Raw genomic sequence first — 12,264 nt, forward strand, 5'->3', positions numbered from 1 at the left:
ACTCCAACAGAAGTGATGAAAATGTATGGATCAATGTCACAGACAGCAGTTTGCGGGTGGGTCAGTGGAACTGGTGACCCGGGAGACAGTAGCGATACAGTACCATAGCACCACCTAGTGGAACGGTGTTTCAGTGGAGCTGATGACCCGGGAGACAGTAGCGATACAGTACCATAGCACCACCTAGTGGAACAGTGGGTCAGTGGAGCTGATGTCCCAGGAGACAGTAGCAATACAGTACCATAGCACCACCTAGTGGAACGGTGGGTCAGTGGAGCTGATGACCCGGGAGACAGTAGCGATACAGTACCATAGCACCACCTAGTGGAACGGTGTTTCAGTGGAGCTGATGACCCGGGAGACAGTAGCGATACAGTACCATAGCACCACCTAGTGGAACGGTGTTTCAGTGGAGCTGATGACCCGGGAGACAGTAGCGATACAGTACCATAGCACCACCTAGTGGAACGGTGTTTCAGTGGAGCTGATGACCCGGGAGACAGTAGCGATACAGTACCATAGCACCACCTAGTGGAACGGTGGGTCAGTGGAGCTGATGTCCCAGGAGACAGTAGCGATACAGTACCATAGCACCACCTAGTGGAACGGTGTTTCAGTGGAGCTGATGACCCGGGAGACAGTAGCGATACAGTACCATAGCACCACCTAGTGGAACGGTGGGTCAGTGGAGCTGATGTCCCAGGAGACAGTAGCGATACAGTACCATAGCACCACCTAGTGGAACGGTGTTTCAGTGGAGCTGATGACCCGGGAGACAGTAGCGATACAGTACCATAGCACCACCTAGTGGAACGGTGGGTCAGTGGAGCTGATGTCCCAGGAGACAGTAGCGATACAGTACCATAGCACCACCTAGTGGAACGGTGTTTCAGTGGAGCTGATGACCCGGGAGACAGTAGCGATACAGTACCATAGCACCACCTAGTGGAACGGTGTTTCAGTGGAGCTGATGACCCGGGAGACAGTAGCGATACAGTACCATAGCACCACCTAGTGGAACGGTGGGTCAGTGGAGCTGATGACCCGGGAGACAGTAGCGATACAGTACCATAGCACCACCTAGTGGAACGTCTTGTGTTCCCATGGGGCCGTCAAATATAGAATAGAAAATTATTAGTGATGAGCAGGTGTATCCAGCCTGAGTATCTCTTTTCAACATACACGACTTAGTACTAATGTAAAGCTATTATTAATGTCATTAGTTTTTTTACTTTAACCTGTTATATTGGCATTATTCATTGAAAAAATGTTACTGGTTAAGTTCAGGACTTTGTAATTTCATGTAACCCCTTCCTCAAAGGATTCCCCGTTATTGTTGGTGATGGAGATGTATGAGCTCTGTATGTTTTTCAAGAACTATAAGGAAGCTGAAGCCAAACTTCTGGAGTTCCAGAAGAGCCTTGAAACAGTAAGTTGGTGTTACAGTGCTCTTTCTCCCTGATCCAACAGTGGTTGGAGTGGCCTGTTCTCTGCTGGCAGTTGGAGTGTGGCATCAGGAGGGTAGCGGCTATGTGCTAATGCAAACCGAGTCTCGTTTTCTTGTCCTGGCGACAGGGGGGCCGGGTGACAGCGGCAGTAGCCGCAGCTGCAGCAGCTGATCCGTTGAGGGCTGACAGAGAAGTTTCATCTAGCATACTACCTTGATCAGTATCCTGAAGCTGTCGCCCGCTCAGTGGGAGGGGGATTCATGCTGGAGAGGGGAGTGGTGGTACCCGGGCCACGTTTTACCGAGCCAGGATGGCACCAGCAGCTTTCATGTGAAGGATATGAACACTGCTTTATTCCCTGTGACAAAAAATAACGCCTCTTTTCATCAGTACTCCTGGTGGTCCTTGTCCCAGGGATGCTGAGCCTTGTGGTCAGTTTCGGCTTTACCCATTCAGATATTTGCACAGGGCCTGTTTATCATGTGAAGCTTATTAACCTGTGATAAAAAGAGGATGTTCTAAGAAAGGAAAGGGAATATGCCTTAGTCCTGCTTGGGCTTTTCAGCATGTTTACCTTCTCTATCCCAGAAAGGGTCTGTGATAAATAAGACAAAACATATACCAACAGATATATCACAGCAGAACCTCAGTACAGGCGCTCACCCCCAATCACGTTAGTCTTAACTGTAATGAAGATTTAAAAGTTATGTTATTTGAAAATAGTGAATCAGTTATTCAGTTGTGCCTGAGGCCCCTGAATCACAGAAGGAGGCACTCTGATTCTCTCTGTGGCTGGGGCCCTCCCGCTACCTTCTCAGGGACCTGACTGCCGCTGCCCCAGCCCCTTGTGGAGGCCCACTGTTGCCGCCCCCTGCTCGCCCTCAGCCCTTTGGTTCTGTGGGTTTTTCTCTGATCACTTTCACTCTGCTTGCTGTCATCCCTCTTCCCAGAGCCACAGGGTTAGGTAAATAAGTAAGGAGTTAAAGATGAAGAGCTAATACCTTAACCCAGGCCAGTTTTCATAAGGACCTCTACGAGGATAAAGAGTAAAAAATTTAAACATTAGATAACTTTTGGCTCTCAAAGTCTGGTCAGGGTGGTTATAGGACCCACTCAGTACTGATGTCTGAGCAAGAGTAAGTAGTGAATAACGAGCTGACTTCCAGTGTTGTTGTCTTTCTCGTAAACTAAAACAAACAAACAAAAAAACCGAACCTGATGGCATCGAGTTGATTCCAACTCAGCGACTATAGGACAGAGTAAAAGTACCCCAGAGGGTTTCCAAGGAGCAACTGGTGGATTTGAACTGCTGACCTTTTGGCTAACAGCCAAGCTTTTTACCACTACGCCACCAGGACTCCAAGGACATAGGAAAGAGAGTAAAGAAGGAACTCGTGGGCAGAACTGGGGGGAAAGCAGTAATGTGACGGAGGATTTTATAAGCCATTGCTTAATTTAAGGTCTTGGCAGTCTTGGGTAGTCCGTTTAAAGGGAATGTTGACTTCTAAAATCTACATCACAGCTAAAAAGCCTCTTTGCATATTAGATTTATCCTCAGAGTGACTTTTATAGCGTGATCAGGCATATCTAGGAACAGGAAGTCAAAACTAGGGCCTAATCCAGTGCTAGGCACCGAAACAACGATAAAAAACACCAAACCCGTTGCTGTCGAGTCGATTCCAACTCACAGTGACCCTATAGGACACAGGAGAACTGCTCTGTAGGGCTTCCACGGAGCAGCTGGTGGATTTGAACTGCTGACCTTTTTGTTAACAGCTGAGCTCTCAACCACTGTGCCACCAGGGCTCTGTGCTAGGCACAGAGCTAATAAATGATAAATTTTTGGCCCCTACTAACACACAGTACATATTTTTTGAAACCAGAGAGAGAAGTTTCTTTTCTACTAAAAGGCCCGATATTTTTTGTGATTATGTTGTGCAAAGTCCAGAGTGAACAGCACTGTGGTGACTGGAGCCAGCACTTAGCCTTCCAAAAGTCATGAAGCGAAGGCCACCAACTAGGGGTGCAGTCACAGAAGAAGCATCATGTGAGAACACAGCACTCCTCACAGACACTAAAATCTGCCTTCTCCTTCAAGGTCTTAGATATTTTTGCCATCCCTACTCTCTCTGGGGTCATGGATGATCTTCCTGTTAATACCTTCAGCATTTCACTGAAATGGCATAAATCAAGGCTTCTTCACTGAGCTCCTTCTCTAATGAGAGCATACACTACAAGCAAACTAGTAGGTCCAGCTCTGCCATGTTACACAAGTCCCTGTAAGAGGTGTTCACGTGTAAATTAAAATCTTCTAGACTCAAGGGCCGGGCCCAGATCCCTCTCTAAAGAAAATGCTGAGGAAAAGATGCCTGGTTAATTTCACGGTGACTCACAGGACTTAATTTGGCAGCCCCTTTAGTTTTTAACTGGAGGTACTTGTGTCCATTTACGTCATAGTCAGCATTTGTCTTCAGGGCTCTCCCAGCTCTGACTCCCACACGTGCAGCTTTCTGTGCCAGGACTTCCCACAATGAGACAAGGGACAGAGCTGCTGAGGAGTGCTGATTTTTGTCACTCTTCCGAGCGCCACTATCAAGAGAGAAATAGGGACCTAAATAACCCTACCCCTTTGTGATAGGAGACAGCTTTTGATGGTCTCTTGGTTTTCATAGATGTTTTCAGTTATGGAGCTTTTGATTTGCTATTCCTGTGAAACCACCCCCACCCCCCCACGCCCGACCCTCTCTTCTTTTTTTGTAGCTTGAAACGGCAGCCACAAGGGTCCACCCTCTCATCCCTGCCTCATGGCTGAAGGAGCAGGTGTGTTTCCTTTTGAAGCTTATGCTGCAGCAGTGTAGGACCCAGTATGAACTGGAGAAGCTTTTACGGCTGTTTGTTGGCATAGAGCATCTCTTCTCTGGTGGTAAGACCATCCTGGTAGTTAAGTAGCTGTTAAGAAGTTAACTTCCTTAATCATGACAATATTTTGGAAGGCCGGTAAAGAAATGAAAATGCATGTGATAGGTAACATATTTCCAGTCCATAACTGAGTGTGAAGAGGTGCAGGAAACTGCAAAATCCTGGCTAAAGCACTCAGAACATAGTACAACAGGATATAACTTAAACAACCCGACGACTGCCTTCTCATTCCATGCAGTTGTCACATAGCCACATTTTCTCCTGACCCAGCCTCTCCCTTACCCTGTCACTATCATTCTTTTCTCTGGCAAATAACCGCAACATGTCATCGTTGCTCAGGGTTACAAACCTTGGTTCAAGAACACATAATTCGTTTTGAAATCTTCAGGGACAGTCACGCTCATTCTCTGCAGACCTGTTGGCAGTCTCTAAGCTTCTTGCTCATTAAATCAGCCAATATTGCCTTACCCCATTTTCCACTTGTTCCCAACTTCAGGTTTTTGTTGAATCATATATTCTTCTTCTACACTTGATTCTGACATTTTCACTACTAGGCTTATTTTATCACATTTCGAGTCACAGATGTTCAGCTGGGGAGCTCAGATTTGCACAGAACGCTGACAGAACGCAGGGCCTCCTGCCAGTGTGGTAGGCTGTGAGTCTGATGACTAAAAGGAAAGAGGGGTATTTCCAAAATGCAGTAAATTCAGCGTGGTGCTGGTTAGTACTATGTAGTACCAAACAATGGAGACTTAGAACATACAGGTATTTTCACTGATCTGAAGTGATTCTAATTTTTTTCAGAAATGGATTTTTTTGCCAGGATTATTCTATCCCTAAATAATTACAAGGATTGACTATGTTATTAACCTAACTTAATTACATGAATAAAAACATTATTACATGAATAAAAACATTATAGGTTAATAGTATTAACTATTAACTATAACTATAGGTTAATAGTATTAACCTGTAATGTTTTTATTCATGTAATTAAATTATTCTATTTTTATAGAATATTTGTGTTGTATGTATGTAACATGTATGTGCTTAGACAACAGATATATTTTTAAAAAACCTATATTTTATACGACCTTCACCAGACTGACCCCAGAACAACTAGATGGTGCCCTGGCTAGCACTACTAGCTGCTGACAGGGATCACAATAGAGGGTCCCTGGACAGAGCAGGAGAAAAAGGCAGAGCAAAATTCAAATTCAAATTCAAATTCAAAAAAAAAAAAAAGACCAGGCTTGCTGGTCTGACTGAGACTGGAGAAACCCTGAGAATATGTCCTCTGGACACCGCTTTAACTCAGTACTGAAGTCACTTCTGAGGTTCACCTTTCAGCCCAGGGTTAGACAGGTCTATAAACCAAAAAAAAAAAAAAAAAAAACCCACTGCCATTGAGTCAATTCTGACTCACAGAGACCATATAGGACAGAGTAGAACTGCCCCATAGGGTTTCCAAGGAGCAACTGGTGGAACTGAACTACCAACCTTTTGGTTAGCAGTCAGAGCTCTTAACCACTGTGCCACTGTAGGGCCACCAATAACACACGTGAGGAATGTCCTTAGTAGTTCAATTGTGTATATGAGACTGATGGGCACACCAGCCCAAAAACAAAGCGAGAAGGCAGGAAGGGACAGGAAAACTGGAGGAATGGAAACAGGGAACCTGGGTGGAAAAGGGAAGTGTGTAGACACATCACAGGCTTGGCAACCAGTGTCTCAAAACAATTTGTGTAGTAACTGTTTAATGAGAAAATAATTTGCCCTGTAAACGTTCACCTAAAGCACAATTAAAAAAATTAAAAACCTGTATTTTACGTGATGCCAGCAAAGAAAGCCATTACGCCTGTACTGGTGGTTACTGCGCAGGGTGTCTCAGTGCCCTGGAAGCTCCCTCAGCAGACCATGGCCCAGCAGGTGGCCTTGGGAAATAGGCTTCTCTGGATTGCTCTACATCGCCCCCTCCACCCCCAATTGTATTGTAGGCCCTACCCAGACTGTTTGGAGGTAGGAGCAAACTAGCCACACAAGCTGTTGGCAGAGAATTCCTAATGTTACTGGACATGAGAATTTCCCAGGACATTAGAAGAGCTAGCTGGTCACCCTGGGTTAAGTAGATAGTTGTCAGGAGGATTGATTGGTGCTCCATTCTTAACACGGCGTGCCACGTTAGCGTCTGGGCCATTGGGGGCCAAGTTTCAGTTGTCCTACACGTTCTGTGCCTTGATCCACGTGATGCCTGCATTGAGTGAACGAATGAACAAATGGACAAATTTAGTCAAGGTAGGAGAGCATCCAGAAAGTAACGGGACTAGCCCGAGCACATGGCCAAAATTGTCCCGTGGTTGACTGATCTAGTACTGTGTACATAGCAGGCCACCAGCCCCTGCCTGTGTAGATAAAGCAGATATGTAGCTTGAGTTCATGTGTTAATCTCTTGAACACTTCTTCCTATAGGGCAGGCAAGTTTAGCCAGACTTACTAATAATGTTTTTGCAGGGCAATTTTTGACAGTTTTGCTATATAGGAGCTGTCTTATGGCTTCCTCTGCTAGTCGGGCAGAATAGAAAAAGAGGTTTTTATTTTTCCTTTAACCATATTACTACGCTAAACATACATATTCCCCCCCTCACCCGCCCTGATATTTAGCTACTTTTGAAATGCCATAGCAGTATTTTTTTTTAATTAATTTTTATTGTGCCTTAAGTGAAAGTTTACAAATCAGGTCAGTCTCTTACAAAAATTTACATACACCTTGCCATACACTCCTAATTGCTCTCCCTCCAATGAGACAGCACAGTTCTTCCTTCCACTCTCTCTCCTCGTGTCCATTCAGGTAGCTTCTGGCCCCCTCTGCCCTCTCATCCCCCCTCTAGACAGGAGATGCCAACATAGTTTCATGTGTCCACTTGATCCAAGAAGCTTATTCTTCACCAGTGTCATTTTCCATCCCCTGTTCCAGTCCCATCTCTGAGGAGTTACATAGCAGTATTGTATTGGTTAAGTGTTTCTACCCTCTTCTCCTGTTACAGGTCCGGATGTGAAGAAGCTGTGTGCCCTCAGCGAAGTTTTGAAGGGTACATCCATAGCCATCAGTCATGTCATTATTACCAGCTATAGCGCTGAGAGTTTTCAGCATGAATGTAGGTCCATTTTGGAAAGACTGCAGACAGAGGGGCAGTTTGCTTTGGCCAGGAGAGTAGCAGAATTAGCTGAGTTACCTGTGGACGGCTTGGTTATTGAAGAGGTATCTGTAGTCTTTTAAGTTATTTAACGTCTTAACTTTAAACCAACATTAAACAGGGAATCAAATAATGTATACCAACTATAGATGAGGCACACATTGCTTTCAGAAGTAGATGAATCTAAGATAGCCGTTACTGAAGATTGTATGCTTTAATATAATTACCCCACAGGGTATGCTATTGCTATTTTCTTTTGAACTATTTTCCTTTGAATAATTGAATATAAGGTAGCTTCCTCTTGAACTCCATAGAGAGTTGTTTTTCATACCTTAACTTTCCAGATAAAATATCCAGAGTCACCTGTAGCACAGGGGGTTTAAGTTAAGGGTATGGAAAACTTTTCTGATACTCATGGTACCAGAATGAGGAATTACTTACTCAAAGTTTGATTTCCAAATAGTTCAGATACCCATTGAACTAGATTATAGGGAATGGTCAAGGGGACTTATGATAGCCAAGTCCCATGTTTTCTGATGATTTGGTTTTAACAAGTAAGGTATAGGTAGGGAGTGTTGACATTTATGATACTTTTCATCTAGGAAAGGCTGAAATTCTCCTTGTTTAAATTTTACAGATAACTCAGGAGATGCAGACCCTAAAACACATCGAACAGTGGTCCCTAAAACAAGCAAGAATTGACTTCTGGAAAAAATGCCATGAGAATTTTAAGAAAAATTCCATTTCAAGCAAAGCAGCTTCATCCTTTTTCTCCTCCCAGGCCCTCCTGGCAGGCATGCCTCCAGCTGAGGAGCAGCGGGGCGCCGTCAAGGAGCGCCATCTGCTGCTCACCCTGGCGGGGCACTGGCTTGCCCAGGACTGCCCGGTGCCTGTGGACGAGCTGGAGGAGCTGGAGAAGCAGATCTGGCTCTGCCGTGTCACCCAGCACACCCTCGAAGGAAACCAGGGGGAAATAGAGCCCAGATTTTCTCGACAGATCTCAACTAGTGGCCAACTTTCCTTTGATAGCTTAGCCAGTGAGTTTTCCTTCTCCAAGTTGGCTGCTCTGAACACATCAAAATACTTGGAACTTACAGGTCTTCCATCCAGAGATTCATGTGAGAACAGACTGGATGGGAAGGAGGAGTCGTCACTGAACTTCTTGATTGGGCGCCTCTTGGATGATGGCTGCGTGCATGAAGCAAGCAGAGTGTGCCGGTACTTTTGTTTCTACAACCGAGATGTGGTCCTGGTGTTGCACTGCAGGGCGCTGGCCTCAGGGGAAGCTGGTGTGGACGACCTGCACCCTGAGGTCCAGGCTCTCCTACGGCATGCTGAGCTGCTTGAGGAAGAAGAGGAGTCTGGTGTGCCTCTGAGGAAAGGCCAAAGCAGTAAGTGAAGGAGATCTCACTGCCCTGAGTCTTAAATGGCACTGTTGGTAGCCCCTCTAGGAAGGAAGGGGCCCTTCTGGCATAGTAGCTACACTGACTTAGGGCAGAGTGACTCTTTTCCAGGCAATCTGTAAACTAGGTAATTCACTGGTTGATGAAGTAGAAACACTGTCTTTTAACTAGCTTTGTATTAAGGTTGAAGGGACTTCGTCTGACTTGTAGCTAGTTCACTGAAATTTATTCTGTACAAATAATTGTGTTTCCAGTTGCGCATTGGTAGTATGTAGAAATGTGATTGATTTTTGTGTGACTTTGCTAAACTCACATATTCTAGAATTTTTCTTGTAGATTCTTTGGGATTTTCTACTTAGATAATCATATTGTCTGCGAAAAAGAACTGTTTATTTCTGTCTTTGCAATCTGTATGCCTGTTCTTTCTTTTTCTTCCTTTATTGCACTTGCTGGGCCTTCCAGTATGATGTTGGATGAGAGTGGTGAGAGTGGCCGTCCCTGCCTTGTTACTGATCTTAGGGGGAAAGCATTCAGTCTTTCACCCTTAAATATGGTATTAGTTGTATGTTTTTTGTAGACGTGCTTTATCATTTTAGGAAGTTCTGGTCTGTTTCTAATTTTCTGAGAATTTTTATTATGAGTGAATGGATGTTGAATTTTGTCGAATGTTTTTTCTGCATCACGTGATCTGATCATGCGGTTTTTCCTCTTTAGACTGTTACCGTGGTGGATTACATTGATTTTGATTTCTAAATATTGAACCATACGTGCAGTCCCAGGATAAACCCCACTTGGATGTGGTACATTTTAAAGCATATATATATATTTCTGGATTCAATTTGCTAAGAATTGTTGAGGATTTTTACATCTATGTTCATGAGGAGTATTGATCTATACTTTTTTCTTTTTTTTGTACTATCTTTGGTTTTGGTATTGGTAATGCTGGTTTCATAAAAACTTTTATGAAACATTTCCTCTTCTATTTTCTGGAAAATATCATATGGATTGGTGTTATTTCTTCTTTAAATGTTTAGTAGAATTTACCAATACAACCTTCTGAGTCAGGAAATGTCGTTTTTAACTTCACATTCAATTTCCTTAGTAATTATAGGACTATTCAGATTATCTGTTTTATCTTGTGTGGATTTTGGTTGTGGTTTTTGCGGAAACCATTTTTTCATACCTTCTTTTGGGTTATTTGAACTTTTTTTAGTATTTCATTTTAATTTACTTATTGTGGTATCGACTGGCTCTCTTTGTGTAGTGTTTTTAACAGTTATGGTTACTGTAGGGATTACATTATACATTCTTGACTTTTCACAAAACAAGACTCAATATTTTACCACCTCAAGAGGAGTAGAGAAACCTTACCACCATAAAGAGGAGTAGAGAAACCTTACCACCATAAAGTCACTTTACTTCCCCTCCTTTATGTTCTAGTTGTCTTATTATATCTACATGCATTGAAAACTCCATCAAACAGTGCTGTAATTTTTGCTTTCAACTCAAGGAGAAAACAGTCTGTGGTATTTACTCAACTATTTATAGTTTTTGTTGCTTTTCCTTCATTCCTGATGTTCCAGGTTTCTTTTGGGTCCCTTTCCTTTCTGTCTGAAGGATTTTCTTTAGTAATTCCTTTAAACTGTCTGCTGACAACTCATTCTCTTAGTTTTTTGTCATCTGAGAATGTCTTTTTTTTTTTCTTTTTGTACTTTAGATGAAGGTTTACAGAACTAGTTTCTCATTAAACAGTTAGTACACATATTGTTCTATGACGCTGGTTAACAACCCCACGACATGTCAGCACTCTCCCTTCTCAACCTTGGGTCCCCTATTACCAGCTTTCCCGTCCCCTCCTGCCTTCTAGTCCTTGCCCAGGGCTGCTGTGCCCCTTTAGTCTCATTTTGTTTTATGGGCCTCTCCAATCTTTGGCTGAAGGGCGAACCTCAGGAGTGACTTTACTACTGAGCTGAAAGGGTGTCTGAGTATCGTACTCTCAGGGTTTCTCCAGTCTCTGTCAGGCCAGCAAGTCTGGTCTTTCTTTTTGAGTTAGAATTTTGTTCTGCATTTTTCTCCAGCCCTATCCAGGACCCTCTGTTGTGATCCCTGTCAGAGCAGTCAGTGATGGTAGCTGGGCACCATCTAGTTGTACTGGACTTAGTCTGGTGGAGACCATGGTAGATGTGGTCTGTTAGTCCTTTGGACTAATCTTTCCCTTGTATCTTTCATTTTATTCATTTTTCCTCACTCCCGAAGGGGTGAGACTGGTGGAGTATCCTAGATGGCCACTCACAGGCTTTTAAGACCCCCGATGCTACTCACCAAAGTAGAATGTAGATCATTTTCTTTATAAACTATGTTATGCCAGTTGAGCTAGATGTTCCCCAAGACCATGGCCCCCACAGACCTCAGCCCAGCAATTTGGTCCCTCAGGGAATTTGGATGTTTGGTTGCTTTTTGGTGATGGAGCTTTCGTGACCTTTACTTGTACAAGTTGTGCTAGCTTCCCCAGTACTGTGTACTGTCTTAGCCTTCACCAAAGTTACCACTTATCTATTGTCTATTTAGTGTTTTTCCATCCCTACCCCACCCCTCCCTCATAACCATCAAAGATTGTTTCTTTTTGTGTGTAAACCATTTCAGCACAGTAATGGTCTCATACTATATTTGTCCTTCTGTGATTAACTTGTTTCACTCAGCATAATGCCCTCCAGATTCATCCAAGTTATTAGATACTTCACAGATTTCATCATTGTTCTTCATTGTTGTGTAATACTCCATTGTGTATATGTACCACAGTTTATCCGTTCATCTGTTGATGACTATCTAGGTTGTTTCCATCTTTCTGCCATTGTGAACAACACTGCAGTGAACATAGGTATGCGTATGTCTACGCGTGTGACAACTCTTATCTCTCTAGGATATATTCCTAGGAGTAGGATTGCTGGATCATATGGTATTTCTGCCTCTTGATTTGTAAGGAAGTGTCATATTGTTTTCCGAAATGGTTGTATCATTTTGCATTCCTACCAGCAGTGCATAAGAGTTCTGATCTCCCCGTAGCCTCTCCGGCATTGTTATTCCCTGTTTTTTTGATTCCTGACAGTAATGCGGTGGCAGGGGGCGGGGGGGCGGGGCAGGGGTGGTGAGATGGTATCTCATTGTGGTTTTTTGATTTGCATTTCTCTAATGACTAGTGATCGGGGAGCATTTCCTCATGTGTCTGTTGGCTGCTTGAATGTCGTTTTTGGTGAAATGTCTGTTCATTTCCTTTGCCCATTTTTTAATTATTTGTCTTTT

General features: G+C 43.6%; 1 protein-coding gene and 1 long non-coding RNA gene across 2 annotated transcripts in view; one reads left to right on the forward strand and one right to left on the reverse strand.

The window, feature by feature from the left end:
* Positions 1 to 12,264, forward strand: part of SPG11 (SPG11 vesicle trafficking associated, spatacsin) — a 96,721-nt gene that overhangs the window by 64,235 nt on the left and 20,222 nt on the right. The window contains exons 27-30 of the mRNA XM_049899076.1: positions 1,322 to 1,429; positions 4,209 to 4,371; positions 7,412 to 7,626; positions 8,199 to 8,952. Coding sequence (XP_049755033.1) covers positions 1,322 to 1,429; positions 4,209 to 4,371; positions 7,412 to 7,626; positions 8,199 to 8,952 — 1,240 coding nt within the window. The remainder of the gene's footprint in view (positions 1 to 1,321; positions 1,430 to 4,208; positions 4,372 to 7,411; positions 7,627 to 8,198; positions 8,953 to 12,264) is intronic.
* On the reverse strand, positions 460 to 856 carry LOC126084485 (uncharacterized). The gene is made up of 3 exons (XR_007519028.1): positions 736 to 856; positions 598 to 666; positions 460 to 528 (listed from the first exon to the last, which is right to left on the reverse strand). It is a non-coding gene; the product is annotated as an uncharacterized LOC126084485 (long non-coding RNA).

The sequence above is a fragment of the Elephas maximus genome, chromosome 10 (assembly GCF_024166365.1).
Source record: "Elephas maximus indicus isolate mEleMax1 chromosome 10, mEleMax1 primary haplotype, whole genome shotgun sequence".
Lineage (NCBI taxonomy): Eukaryota > Metazoa > Chordata > Mammalia > Proboscidea > Elephantidae > Elephas > Elephas maximus.